This window comes from Plecotus auritus (assembly GCF_963455305.1).
Source record: "Plecotus auritus genome assembly, chromosome: 4".
NCBI classification, from domain to species: domain Eukaryota; kingdom Metazoa; phylum Chordata; class Mammalia; order Chiroptera; family Vespertilionidae; genus Plecotus; species Plecotus auritus.
In genome coordinates, this window is record NC_137775.1 from 87,653,002 (window position 1) to 87,666,190 (window position 13,189).

The following is a 13,189-nucleotide window of genomic DNA, read 5'->3' on the forward strand; positions in this document are numbered from 1 at the left end:
AATGTAAACCAAAAATTAAGAATAAATGTCAATATGTTTGTAACACAAGGGGGAAATAATTTTAATATATAAAGAATTTACAGCTCAGTAAATAAAGCACTAGGATGACATAGATGAATGCACAAAAGTTTATAGAAGAAAACAACATGGAAAATGCTCAACAAAGACACAAAATTTTAGGTGGCAATCAAAACTAGCCTATTGAAGATGTTAGACTAGCAGATAAGAGTGTAATGAAATTGACATGTTCACGTTGTAGTTAGCGACATTTTTTTTACAAAATTTGAGGAAGCAATTAAGCAACAGGTATTAATAGCCTTAAAAATATTCATGTCCTATGTCTTCTGAATATCTCTGTTAAACAATTTTGTATGAAAAATGCTTTGAGGAAGAAGGCTCTAGTGATGGTATTTATACTAGGAAAAACATTAGAAAAGGATCAGATTAATTACGATTTAATCTAGCCAATGAAAGATTAAACAGCCATTGGAGAAGGAATTATTCACAATGACTTTACAATATGAAGAAATAAATAGTCTTTAACTTTTAAAGTGCTAAGAGCAACCAAGCTCCGGGCCAAGAGCTAGGAGGGAAACCATGTGCTCTGGACCTTCTCCTACTGATGCTTTGTCTTTATACGACTCCTCCTTTTTCTTCCATATTCTGCATTCCTTGCACCCACTTTGCTCTCAGAATTCTTCTTGAGGTATAGCAGAGAGCCCTTCTTTCTCTTTTCTCTCCAGACTAGAAGCTCATTTGGCCTCATAGTATCCCTATTTGGAGGGCTGGCCAGGTTCCATTCTGTCTACCTGAGAAATGCAGTTATTATTGCAACAAGTTGTGGCTTCTCTTTGCTAGTGGTCTGTTTTCCAGTTGTTACTGTTTTGTCTCCCTCTTGATCTGTCTCTTCATCTATCCTGTAAATAATGGCAGGGCCTGTTTAGACTGGGCATGTTGATATCTGTTCTCTCAGAGGGTTCGTTTGATACAACCAGCTCTCACATCCTTTTATGCCATTTGTCAGCCTGGCATTTGCTGCTACAAGAGGCATGTCTCTTTGGTCTCCTCCCTGTTGCTAATGTTAATGGTGTTATCCAGGCCCCCTTTGACGTCTTTCTCTATTAGCTGGCTTTGTAGGCCTCAGCAGTCAGCAGCCTCCAAGTCATAATCACAGGTCAACTGCCACTAAAGAGGACTGCTTGGTGGGGAAGGGAAGGGCAGACTGCCTCCAGCCCTGCCCCAGCTGATTTCAGATCAGGCATGACCTCTCTAGCCTCAGTTCCAGCAGAGGGAATGAACACACAGGATTGGGATCTCACCGATCTCTTTCAACTTAAAAAAATGGTGAAGAGGGCACCAGCAAGCCTTGCTCTCTTCCCGGGTTTGGATCTAACTATCCAGCTGTCCTGGCATTGAAATTACAAAACTCAAGCAACAATCAGTTCCCATCAGAGCCAACAGGGGTTCTCTTGGGCCAAAAAATAATGACCCTCTCCCCATACTCGGCCTCCTACTACCATAAGGATACATGTTTTTTATTGTAAGGTGTTAATTCTAGATGCATGAACTTCGTGTTTTGCAAATATCTTGAGGACACTTGAAAATTATGCAGGGTTAAATAGATGTGTCTTCTGATGTTTGGCGGTGGGAGTTGCTATTACTAGTAAAATGGCCCCACTAGTAAAGTGGGTAGCTACCTAGTGATCACTCACCATGGGAGAGCTCTTTTCCCTGTGGTTCCTGAGCATGGTGATATAAGGGTGATTTTATGAGATGGTTTTAGTCCTTGGTATAGCTTATTTAACATGAATGCAGAAGGATTGTGCAAACTCTCCTGTCGAAGGAATACCACTGCTCAGCCCCACAATCACCACAGCGTCCAACACAAAACCATCCAAATAAACGCCCAACACTTGCTTCGTCCTGTGTCTTACTAACCAGTTGCCTTCATATTCCTTCTGCCCTAACAGCTGCTGCAAGAGTGAAAAAACAAAGAATCCACTGAGCCTGCCTTGACACTCTCATGAGCGTCCCCAGGGGCAGGACACCTGCTGCCCCTGTCCTCAGTGCTGTGACCAGTGTCCTGTCTCAGAATTAGATTTTTCTAGAACACTTGCTGCAAACCTCAGCATTGAACATCAAAAACTGCACTAGAATGGACCTATACTGGTTTCTGAAATTTTCACATTTATCAAATATTTTTCCCCATGTAACTAAATATATATATATTCAGTAACTGATCAATGGAATTAGAAACCAGTGCCCAAATGGTGTGGCTCAGTGGTTGAGCGTTGACCCATGAACCAAGAGGTAACTAGTTCAATTCCCAGTCAGGGCACATGCCCAGGTTGCAGGCTCAGTCCCCAATGGGGACTGTGCAGGAGGCAGAAAAATCAATGATGTTTCTCTATCACCAATGTTTCTATTCTCTATCCCTCTCCCTTTCTCTCTCTTAAAAAAATCTTTAAAATTTTTTTTAAAATAAGAGTATTTAAAAAAATAAGAATTATAAATCAGTCATTGCCCGAGTTGGAAAATAGAACTGTCTACCCAGGAAAGAGTTAGAGTTTATCACCATTGATTATAAAATGCATGTGCCTTCTCCACAATATAGTCGTAGCATTATTTTTAATGATCCAAACACTTTTTAACAGACTTCAAAAACAATGAATTGGAATCAATTTTTCTATCGTAGAATTTCACTGTTCCTTCTGGTGACCTGTTGATGTTGTCTCCATTTTGGCTACATAGAAATCCAAAGTATTTTCCTGAACCGGAACTGTTCAAACCCGTAAGTTACTTCTTTCAATATACATAGTTCTTTGATTTTAATTTCTTTTTGTGCCAGGAGTATGAATTCATAAATTAACTAGGACTGTGTCATTAAGCAGCTTATTTCTCTAGTAACAAAGGTGAACATACAGATTAGATTTGCAATATAGATGGCATAACATGTATAACGAATCAGATAGGCAAGTTCCTGGAATAAGCTTCAGCAACTTTACAATAAATTTTTATCTGAAACCAGCAGAGCGTGTTAAAGTAAACATGCCTAGTTCTGATAGAAGACTGAGTTCACGTTCTTCAGACAACTGTTCTCATTATTGGTTTCCAAGGAGCACAAAAAATAAAAATGAAGCAAATTAAAACTGTGTTCTGCTGTTTCTTAGAATTGGGGGAGTGTCTGGGCTGAACAGAATCTTAAGAGGCCATTTGATCTATTCTCTGCCTTCAGGTGAAACTGTCAAAAATGGCATCCAGATGTATCCGTTCTGCATCCAGGCTCCCTCCAACAGGGCTGTCAGCAGCTGTCTGTTACTAAATTTATCACCAACAACAGTTTCAGGATGAAGCTTGAGGCCCCATTGTAAATACTCTTCCTCTCTGGAGTCGGTCCTGTGGTTGATTTACATCGTCATCTACATTTGCCACTTAACAGAATTCTTCTTAAACCCTTTTATTTATTAGTTATGTTCCAAAAGCGTAATCGTGGCTGGTATTAATAACAGGTTGGAAAAAATGACCAACAAGCCTGCAACTTTATATGCAAGGATTAGCTGTACAAGGTCATTTTTAGCCTAGAGAAATAAAGTTAAGCTTATTTATATAAGGCTGATTTGGAAAAAAAAATGTTTTCTTCCCACAGGAACGTTGGAAAGAGGCAAATTTAGAGAAGCATGCTTTCTTGGACGGCTTTGTGGCCTTTGGAAGCGGGAAGTACCAGTGTCCAGGAAGGTCAGTGAGACAGCCGGGCCACGTTCATCCACAGAGTCTGCGGGGAGATGGGGGAGATGCTGGCGCGGAGCGGGGGAGCTCTGGCTCAGTCTGTCTTTTCTTTATTATCAAACTGCAGGGCAAGCCAGAGACCGTGTTTTGTTTGGTTGGCCAGTCATATTGTGGGATGTCTTTGTGAGAATATCTAAAGTGGCTTCTGATAGGAGACCTCAGGAGAACCAAGTATCACAGTTCCAGCTGCCAGATGCACTCAGGGTTTATGTTTCAGATGCTCAGCTCTCATATAAGAATAACCCAAAAGTCGTTTGAGTTTCACCTTTTTAAAAGATAAAGATAGAGGTATAATATTTCTTTTTTTAAAATATATTTTTATTGATTTCAGAGAGGAAGGGAGAGGGAGAGAGAGGTGGAAATATCAATGATGGGAGAATCATTGACCAGCTGCCTCCTGCATGCCCCACAATGGGGATTGAGCCCGCAACCCGGGCATGTGCCCTGACCGGTAATCGAACCGTGACCTCCTGGTTCATAGGTTGACGCTCAACCACTCAGCCATGCCTGCCGGGCAGGTGTAATATTTCTTTAACTACAGTCTTATAGTAGACATTTGTTGAGAGTCCAGAATGTCATTAGCATGGAGCATAGCAGCAGCTTACTAAATGGCTTTTATTTATTGGGTTAGTTTGGTTCTGTCAAAATTTTCTTTGACACCTTTTGTAGTTAAATTAATCTGGCACCCAGGACTTCTCTGCAGTGTGATGTCCTGTTCTGGGGCAGGTGTTTATCATTTAATGAAAGATATTTAATATTTATGTGTTTAAGCAGACACTTTTTTTAACATCTCACCTGTTCCAGGCACTCTTCTAAGCCTCAGTGACAGCAGTGGGGAAGGCAGACATGGTCCCTGACCTCATAAAACTTGCACTCTGCGTTAAACAAGTCCCACTTCTTCATTGATGCTGATTCTGTTAGAGGGTTATTGGTACCATTCTATTAGAGGATTATTGGCACCTGTTTGGAACAGAATCTCACTCAGTGGATGTACAAAGCCTTTAAAAATCATATATCAGAAAAATTGTAGTTTCTTAACTTAAGAAGTCAGTTGTCTTTCTTGTTTGAATAGTAATGTCCATCCATATTTGCAATTGTGACTTACTCCACAGCATCCGCTCTACCCCTCCTTTGTTTCGTGTTTGTAGTATCAATATGCTTTTATTTATTTATTTTTTTTTTTTTTTATTATTTTTATTTTTTTTTCAAATTTTTATTAAGGTATTATATGTGTACATATCTTACCATTGCCCCCCACCCCCACCCCACTCCCATACATGCCCTCACCCCCCAATGTTTTGTATCCGTTGCTTACTCTTATATACATGCATATAAGTCCTTCAGTTGATCTCTTATTTCCCCCACCTCTCCCTAACCTTACCACTGTAATTTGACAGTCTGTTTGATGCTTTACTGCCTCTGTAACTATTTTTTTGTTCATCAGTTTATAATGTTTTTCATTATCCCCAAATGAGTGGGATCATGTGGTATTTTTCTTTCATTGACTGGCTTATTTCACTTAGCATAATGTTCTCTAATTCCATCCAAGTGCCTACAAATGGTAGTAATTCCTTCTTTTTTACGGCAGTATAGTATTCCATTGTGTAGATGTACCATAGTTTTCTGATCCAGTCATCTGCTGATGGGCACCTAGGCTGTTTCCAAATCTTAGCTATTGTAAATTGTGCTGCTATGAACATAGGGGTGCATATATCCTTTCTGATTGGTGTTTCTGGTTTCTTAGGATATATTCCTAGGAGTGGGATTACTGGGTCAAATGGGAGTTCCATTTTCAGTTTTTTGAGGAAACTCCATACTGTTCTCCACAGTGGCTGCACCAGTCTGCATTCCCACCAGCAGTGCACGAGGGTTCCTTTTTCTCCGCATCCTCGCCAACACTTGTCGTTTGTTGATTTGTTGATGATAGCCATTCTGACAGGTGTGAGATGGTATCGCATTGTTGTTTTGATTTGCATCTCTCGGATAATTAGTGACTTTGAGCATGTTTTCATGTGTCTCTTGGCCTTCCTTCTGTCTTCTTTCGAAAAGATTCTATTTAGGTCCGTTGCCCATTTTTTATTGGATCCTTTATCTTCCTTTTATTAAGTTGTATAAGCTGCCTGTAGATGTTGGAAATTAAACCTTTATCAGTGATACCATTTGCAAATATGTTCTCCCATACAGTGGTCTTTCTTGTTGTTTTGTTGATGGTTTCTTTTGCTGTGCAAAAGCTTTTTATTTTGATGTAGTCCCATTTGTTTATTTTCTGTTTGGCTTCCATTGCCCTAGGGACAGTATCACTGAAAAAGTTCTTTTGGCATATGTCTGAGATTTTGCTGCCTGTGGATTCCTCTAGTATTTTTATGGTTTCCCGTCTTATATTTAAGTCCTGTACCCATTTTGAGTTTATTTTTGTGTATGGTGTAAGTTGGTGATCTAGTTTCATTTTTTTGCATGTATCTGTCCAATTTTCCCAACACCATTTATTAAAGAGACTGTCTTGACTCCATTGTATGCTCATGCCTCCTTTGTCAAATATTAAATGCGCATATTGGTTTGGGTCTATATCTGGATTCTCTATTCTGTTCCATTGATCTATATGTCTGTTCTTGTGCCAGTACCAGGCTGTTTTGAGGACAGTGGCTTTGTAATACAGCTTGAAATCTGGTATTGAGATCCCTCCTACTTTATTCTTCTTTCTCAGGATTGCTGTGGCTATTCGGGGTCTTTTTTTATTCCAGATGAATTTTTGGAGAGTTCTTTCTAGGTCTGTGAAATACGCCGTTGGTATTTTAATGGGGAGTGCATTGAATCTATAGATTGCTTTGGGTAGTATGGACATTTTAATGATGTTGATTCTACCAATCCATGAACATGGTATGTTCTTCCATCTGTTTACATCTTCCTCTATCTCTTTTTTCAGTGTCCTGTAGTTTTCCTCATATAGGTCTTTTGCCTCCTTGGTTAGGTTTATTCCTAAGTATCTTAATTTTTTTGGTGCAATGGAAAATGGGATTGCTTTTTTAGTCTCTCTTTCTGTAAGTTCATTGTTGGTGTATAGAAATGCCATAGATTTCTTGGCATTAATTTTGTATCCTGCTACATTGCCGAATTCATTTATTAAGTCTGTTAGTTTTTTTATGGAGTCTTTCGGGTTTTTTATGTACAATATCATGTCATCTGCAAATAAGGACAGCTTTACTTCTTCTTTTCCAATTTGGATGCCTTTTATTTCTTCTTCTTGTCTAATTGCAGTGGCTAATACTTCCAGTACTATGTCAAACAGGAGTGGTGAGAGTGGGCATCCCTGTCTTGTTCCTGTTCTTAGGGGAAATGGTTTTAGTTTTTGCCCATTGAGTATGATGTTAGCTGTGGGTTTATCATATATAGCTTTTATTATGTTGAGGTATGATCCTTCTATTCCCACCTTGTTGAGAGTTTTTATCAAGAAAGGGTGTTGGATTTTGTCAAATGCTTTTTCTGCATCAATTGATATGACTATGTGATTTTTATCTCTCAATTTGTTTATGTGATGTATCACATTTATTGATTTGCGGATATTGAACCATCCTTGCATTCCTGGGATAAATCCTACTTGGTCATGGTGTATGATCTTTCTGATGTACTGCTGGATCCTATTTGCTAGAATTTTGTTGAGGATTTTGGCATCTACATTCATGAGGGATATTGGCCTGTAATTCTCCTTCATTGTGTTGTCTTTATCTGGTTTTGGTATTAGGGTGATGCTGGCTTCATAGAAGGAGCTTGGAAGTGTTCCTTCCTCTTGAATTTTTTGGAATAGTCTGAGGAGGATAGGTTTTAGTTCTTCCTTGAATGTTTGGTAGAACTCTCCTGTGAAGCCGTCTGGCCCCGGGCTTTTGTTTGCCGGAAGCTCTTTGATGACTGCTTCAATTTCTTCCATAGTTACTGGCATGTTGAGCTGTTTAGATTCTTCCTGATTGAGTTTTGGAAGGTTATATTTTTCTAGGAATATGTCCATTTCCTCCAGGTTGTCCAGTTTGTTGGAATAGAGTTGTTCGTAGTATTTTTTAACAATCCTTTGTATTTCAGCGGGATCTGTTGTTATTTCACCTCTTTCATTTCTGATCTTGTTTATTTGGGTCCTCTCTCTTTGCTTCTTGGTGAGCCTGGCTAGAGGTTCATCAATCTTGTTTATCCTTTCAAAGAACCAGCTCTTGGTCTTGTTGATCTTTTGAATTGTTTCTTTGGTCTCTATGTCGTTTATCTGTGCTCTGATCTTTATTATTTCCTTCCTTCTGCTTACACTGGGCTTTTCTTGTTGCTCTTTTTCTAACTCTTTGAGTTGTTGGGTTAGGTAATTTATTACCCCTGTTTCTTGTTTTTTGCAGTAGGCTTGTAGAGCTATGAACTTCCCTCTCAAGACTGCTTTCGCTGTGTCCCATAGATTTTGGATTGTAGTGTTTTCATTGTCATTTGTTGTCATGATGTTTTTTATTTCTTCTTTGATCTCTCTGGTAACCCAGTCATGGTTTAATAGCATGCTGTTTAGTCTCCATGTGTTTGATTTCTTTGGGTTGTTTTTATTGTAGTTGATTTCCAGTTTTATGCCACTGTGGTCTGAGAAGATGCTTGATATGATTTCTATCTTCTTGAATTTGAAGAGACTTTGCCTGTGTCCCAACATATGGCCTATCTTTGAAAATGACCCATGTGCACTTGAGAAGAATGTATATTCTGTGGCTTTGGGGTGAAATGTTCTGAAGATGTCAATTAATTCCATCTGGTCTAGTGAGTCATTTAGGATTGATGTTTCTTTGCTGATGTTTTGTTTAGAGGATTTGTCCAATGGTGATAGTGGGGTATTAAAGTCTCCTACTATGATTGTATTGCTGTCAATCTCTCCCTTGATATCCTCCAGGAGTTTTTTTATGTATTTGGGTGCTCCTGTATTGGGTGCATATATGTTTACCAGAGTTATTTCTTCTTGTTGGATTGCTCCCTTTAGTATTATGAAATGGCCTTCCTTATCTCTTGTTATGTCCTTCAGTTTGAGATCTAATTTGTCAGAAATAAGTATTGCTACCCCAGCTTTTTTTTCAGTTCCATTTGCCTGGAAAACCTTTTTCCATCCCTTCACCCTCAGTCTGTGTGCGTCTTTTTTTCTGAGGTGGGTTTCTTGTAGACAGCAGATATATGGGTCGTGTTTTCTTATCCAATCCGTTACCCTATGTCTTTTGATTGGGGCATTTAATCCATTTACATTTAAAGTTATTATTGATAGGTACTTATTTGTCGCCATTCCTATTCTTTACCCCTGTGTTACTTCTTCACTTCCTATTTCTTTTTTTTTACAGCAGACCCTTTAGCATTTCTTGCATTGCTGGTTTGGTGGTAATAAATTCCCTTAGTCCTTTTTTGTCTGTGAAGCTCCTGATTTCACCTTCAATTTTGATTGACAGCCTTGCTGGGTACAGTATTCTTGGATTCAGCCCCTTCCTTTGCATGACTTTGTATATTTCATTCCATTCCCTTCTGGCCTGATGAGTTTCTGTTGAGAAATCAGTTGCTAGTCTGATGGGGGTTCCTTTGTATGTAACTTTCTGTCTCTCTCTTGCTGCTTTTAAGATTCTTACTTTGTCGTTGTTGTTTGCCAATTTAATTATAATGTGCCTTGGCGTCGGTCTTTTGGGGTTCATTTTGCTTGGGACTCTGTGAGCTTCTTGGATTTGTGTGTGTTTTTTCTTCCCTATATCTGGGAAATTTTCTGTCATTATTTCTTCAAAGAGGTTTTCTATTCCTTGCTCAGCTTCCTTTCCTTCTGGAACCCCTATTATGCGGATGTTGTTTTGTTTCGTGTTGTCCCAAAGTTCCCTTAGACTCTCCTCTTGCCTTTTAATTTTTTTTTCTAGAAGTTGCTTTTCTTGGGTATTTTTTTCCATCTTGTCTTCTAGCTCACTGATGCGGTCCTCTGCTTCTTCTAGTCTACTCTTGATGCTTTCTATTGAGTTCTTTACAGCAGCGATGTCATTTTTCATTTCTTCTTGGTTCTTCTTCATTTCCTCTTGGTTCTTGCTCATATTGTCGAATTTGTCTTCCATTCTTTTCAGCCACCTTATGACCATTTCTCTGAATTCTTTTTCTGGAAGGTTGCTTGCCTCCATTTCGTTTACTTCCTTTTCTGGTGATGCCTGCTTTTCTTTCATATGCGGGCTGCCTCTTTGTCTCCCCATGGTCTCTCTTCTCTGGGTGTCTGGTTATGTAGTTCTCTCTCTCCTGGGTTGATTTAAAGGCACAAAATACAGCACTACCAGGTACAACTCACAAGGCACTGAACAGGAATGTATTCACGATATTAATAACCTCCAATAAAGGTGACCACCAGAAAAAGGCAAATTAGGTGATAGGAGAGAAAGAAGAAGAGGAAAAAAGAAAGAAAGAAAGAAAAAAAGAAAAAAGGAGTGTGAAAATGAAATTGGGAAAAGGGAAAGTAAAGAGAAGAAAAAAAAGAAAAAAAAAAAAAGTAAGAGAGACAAGAAAGTGACTAAGAGAGATAGGGGAACAGACTATATATATTGGGGATAAAACTCCAATAGAACAATCACTAATTCCAGCAAATGCCAGCAACAAGTGCCTGGGGATTAGTACAAACTACAACACCAACTAATATGGAGTGAGGCAAGGGAAAGCTGAAGCACAAAACAAACAAAAAAATAAACAAAAGAAGAATAAGCAAAACAATCTCACAAAAAAGGATAAAAATTGGATATAATCTACATTCAAGCAAACAACAACAAAAGGACAGAGAGAAGGACAAGTTTATGGATAGCTCAGACAGCGAAGGGAGAGGTGTATGTGGACTTGGAGCAGGGGATTGGAGATTAGATATGTAAGTAGGGTGAAATTTTAACAAGGGGTAAACAGAAAGAATAGGGAGAATCTAAAGCAGTAAAAGGGTAAGATAAACAGGACACTGAAAAGGGGGAGGTTAGGAGGGGAGTGATGGCCTAAAGGTAGAGTTGAGATAGAGTAAAACGATGCTAAAGGAAAGATAGAAATAGAATGTAGAACCCTAATCCCAAAATAAAATGAAGAGAAAATAAAATGACACTTAAAAAAAAAAAAAAAAAAAAAAAGATAAAATAGCAGTAGTAATAATACGGATTGAAAATAAAAATGTAATAATTAAAAAGGTAAAATCAAGTGATGAAAAAAGAGAAAAAAAAGTTTCTTGATTAAAAGATGCAAAAAATGAAAATAAAAAAGAATAAAAAAATAAAAAAATAAAAGGTAAAAATAAAATGTGAAGTAGTGAAGGTCATTCACTTCCTCTGTTTTTCTGTTTGGCACGCCTGTTTTTCAGTCCAGACAGTATTGCAGTTCCCTGCGATCCACTGCTCTTCGGTGTTGTAAGCCAGTCCTGATTTTAAGCAGGCGGTGTGTCTTAATTTCTCGTTTTCCTTTATTTTTGATTACACAAGAGTCAATTTGTGATTCCGCCCCTGGGTGGCAGTGTTTCTGGATTAACTTCCGGGTCTATCTATGGCCTCTCTAGGCAGTGTTAGAGCCTTCTTTCCCGCACTCGCCACTGGCCTGTGGGAGTGGTCTGCTTCAGAGCTGACTCTCTGATGGTCACGCCCAGCTCCGATCCCCAGGTTCCAGAAAAACAACCTTCCCCTGCAGTCTCCCAGGGTGTCCCCAACTGGGTGATCCTATGTATTGGGCTTAGTAATCAGAGGCAAGAATTTCAAGAGGAAAAAGCTCAGTTGTGCGAACTCCGGGACTCCGCGTAAGCCCAGGCACCCAGGGAACGCAGGGGCTGCGCGTAAGTCTGGACTGCCTGAAATTCTTAGGGTGTCCCTGCACTTCAGATCAAAATGGGTTGCTTTTTAGAGTGCCCTTCTCTTAGCAGCTCTGAGGACCCCTTTCCACAATCACAGATCACGCCAGCCCCTACAGCCACGGATTTTTCTAGGCACAGACTTCCCTGGTCCTCCAGCTCCCGCAAAACACGCGTTCCTCTCTCCCTCCGGGACCAGAGACCTCACCTTATCCCAGGCGAAATCTGACCTTTCCGTGGTGGAGTGTAGAGCTCCTCTGAACCCGTGTGCTTGCGCCAGTTGGGGAGCGTTGTTCTGGGGCTCGCAGCTGTTCCTGGGGTGCCGCAGTTGTGGATTCTCAGGCTTCAGATCGTAGTATCAATATGCTTTTAGTAATATACACCTCCCCCAAATGATTTTAGTTAGTCTCAGCCAGCCATGATTGTTCTTTTTCCCTTTTTAGAAGTTCTTCTAGGAACCTAAGGGTAAGCAAATTGTTGGATAGTGTTTCCCTGGAGACACTATTTGGCATGGGCAGTTGACCTGAACTGGCCAATCAGACTGAAAGGAGAGACTTTTCTTCCATGGTGAGGAGAGAGGCCCACTTTGTCCTTTCCCATTGGATGTGAACAAGAAAGCATACAGCCCAGTTGTTACTAGCAGCAGATTCCAGTGGAACAGCCTCATGATGGTGTGGAGTCTATGGAGGGCAGAACAGAGATATGGAGAGAAGCTGGTTCACGTGATATCATTGTGTCACTGAACCAGCAATTTTGAGGAGTTCATCTACTTCCTGTCATGCTAGATAATAAATGTTTTCACTTTTATAAATAACTAGAGGCCCAGTGCATGAAAATTCATGCACTGGAGTGGGGGGTCCCTCAGCCCGGCCTGCCCCCTCTCACAGTCCAGGAGCCCTCAGGGGCGGGAGGCAACCTGGCGATCAGGGGAAGGCGACACCCATCACACCTCTGCTGCTGCCACTGCCGGCAGCGTAAGCCTCGTCCGGTCCTGGTTACCTGAGCCTAGGGTGGCCCTGGGCAGCTGGGCAGTCACCATCTGAGGCTTGCCTGCACCTCAGGCCAGCCCTGGGCAGCTGGGCAGCTACCATCTGAGGCTTGCCTGCACCTTGGGCCGGCCCTGGGCGGCTGGGCAGCCACCATCCGAGGCTTGCCTGTACCTTGGGCCAGCCCTGGGGGGCTGGGGAGCTGAGGGGACTGGGGGACTCTGGAGGCAGGTGTGCGGAGTGGCCGGGATCACCTGGGGGGCAGGCCCGGCCTTGCTGCACGCCTGCTGCCCCGGCGGGGCTGAGGGGACTGGGCGCTTCCATTTTGTGGCTGTGGGCGCTGCCATCTTTGAGGGCATGGCAGTCAATTAGCATATTCCCTCCTTATTGGCTGTGGGGGCCACCATCTTTGAGGGCGGGGCAGTCAATTAGCATATTCCCTCTTTATTAGATAGAATAATAATAAAATAGTATATTTATTACATATAATAAATGTTCATGATTTTTAAGGCAGTTTGAGTTGAAGGTTTTATTGTTGAGAGCTGAAAGCATGCTGACATATCCACCAGAAAACTTCCAAGGTGAACACTGTAATTGA

General features: G+C 40.8%; 1 protein-coding gene across 1 annotated transcript in view; it reads left to right on the plus strand.

Annotated features, from left to right (window-relative positions):
* CYP39A1 (cytochrome P450 family 39 subfamily A member 1) overlaps positions 1-13,189 on the plus strand; it is an 84,285-nt gene that overhangs the window by 49,650 nt on the left and 21,446 nt on the right. Inside the window, exons 9-10 of the mRNA XM_080665567.1 lie at positions 2,696-2,791; positions 3,647-3,735. Coding sequence (XP_080521693.1) covers positions 2,696-2,791; positions 3,647-3,735 — 185 coding nt within the window. The remainder of the gene's footprint in view (positions 1-2,695; positions 2,792-3,646; positions 3,736-13,189) is intronic.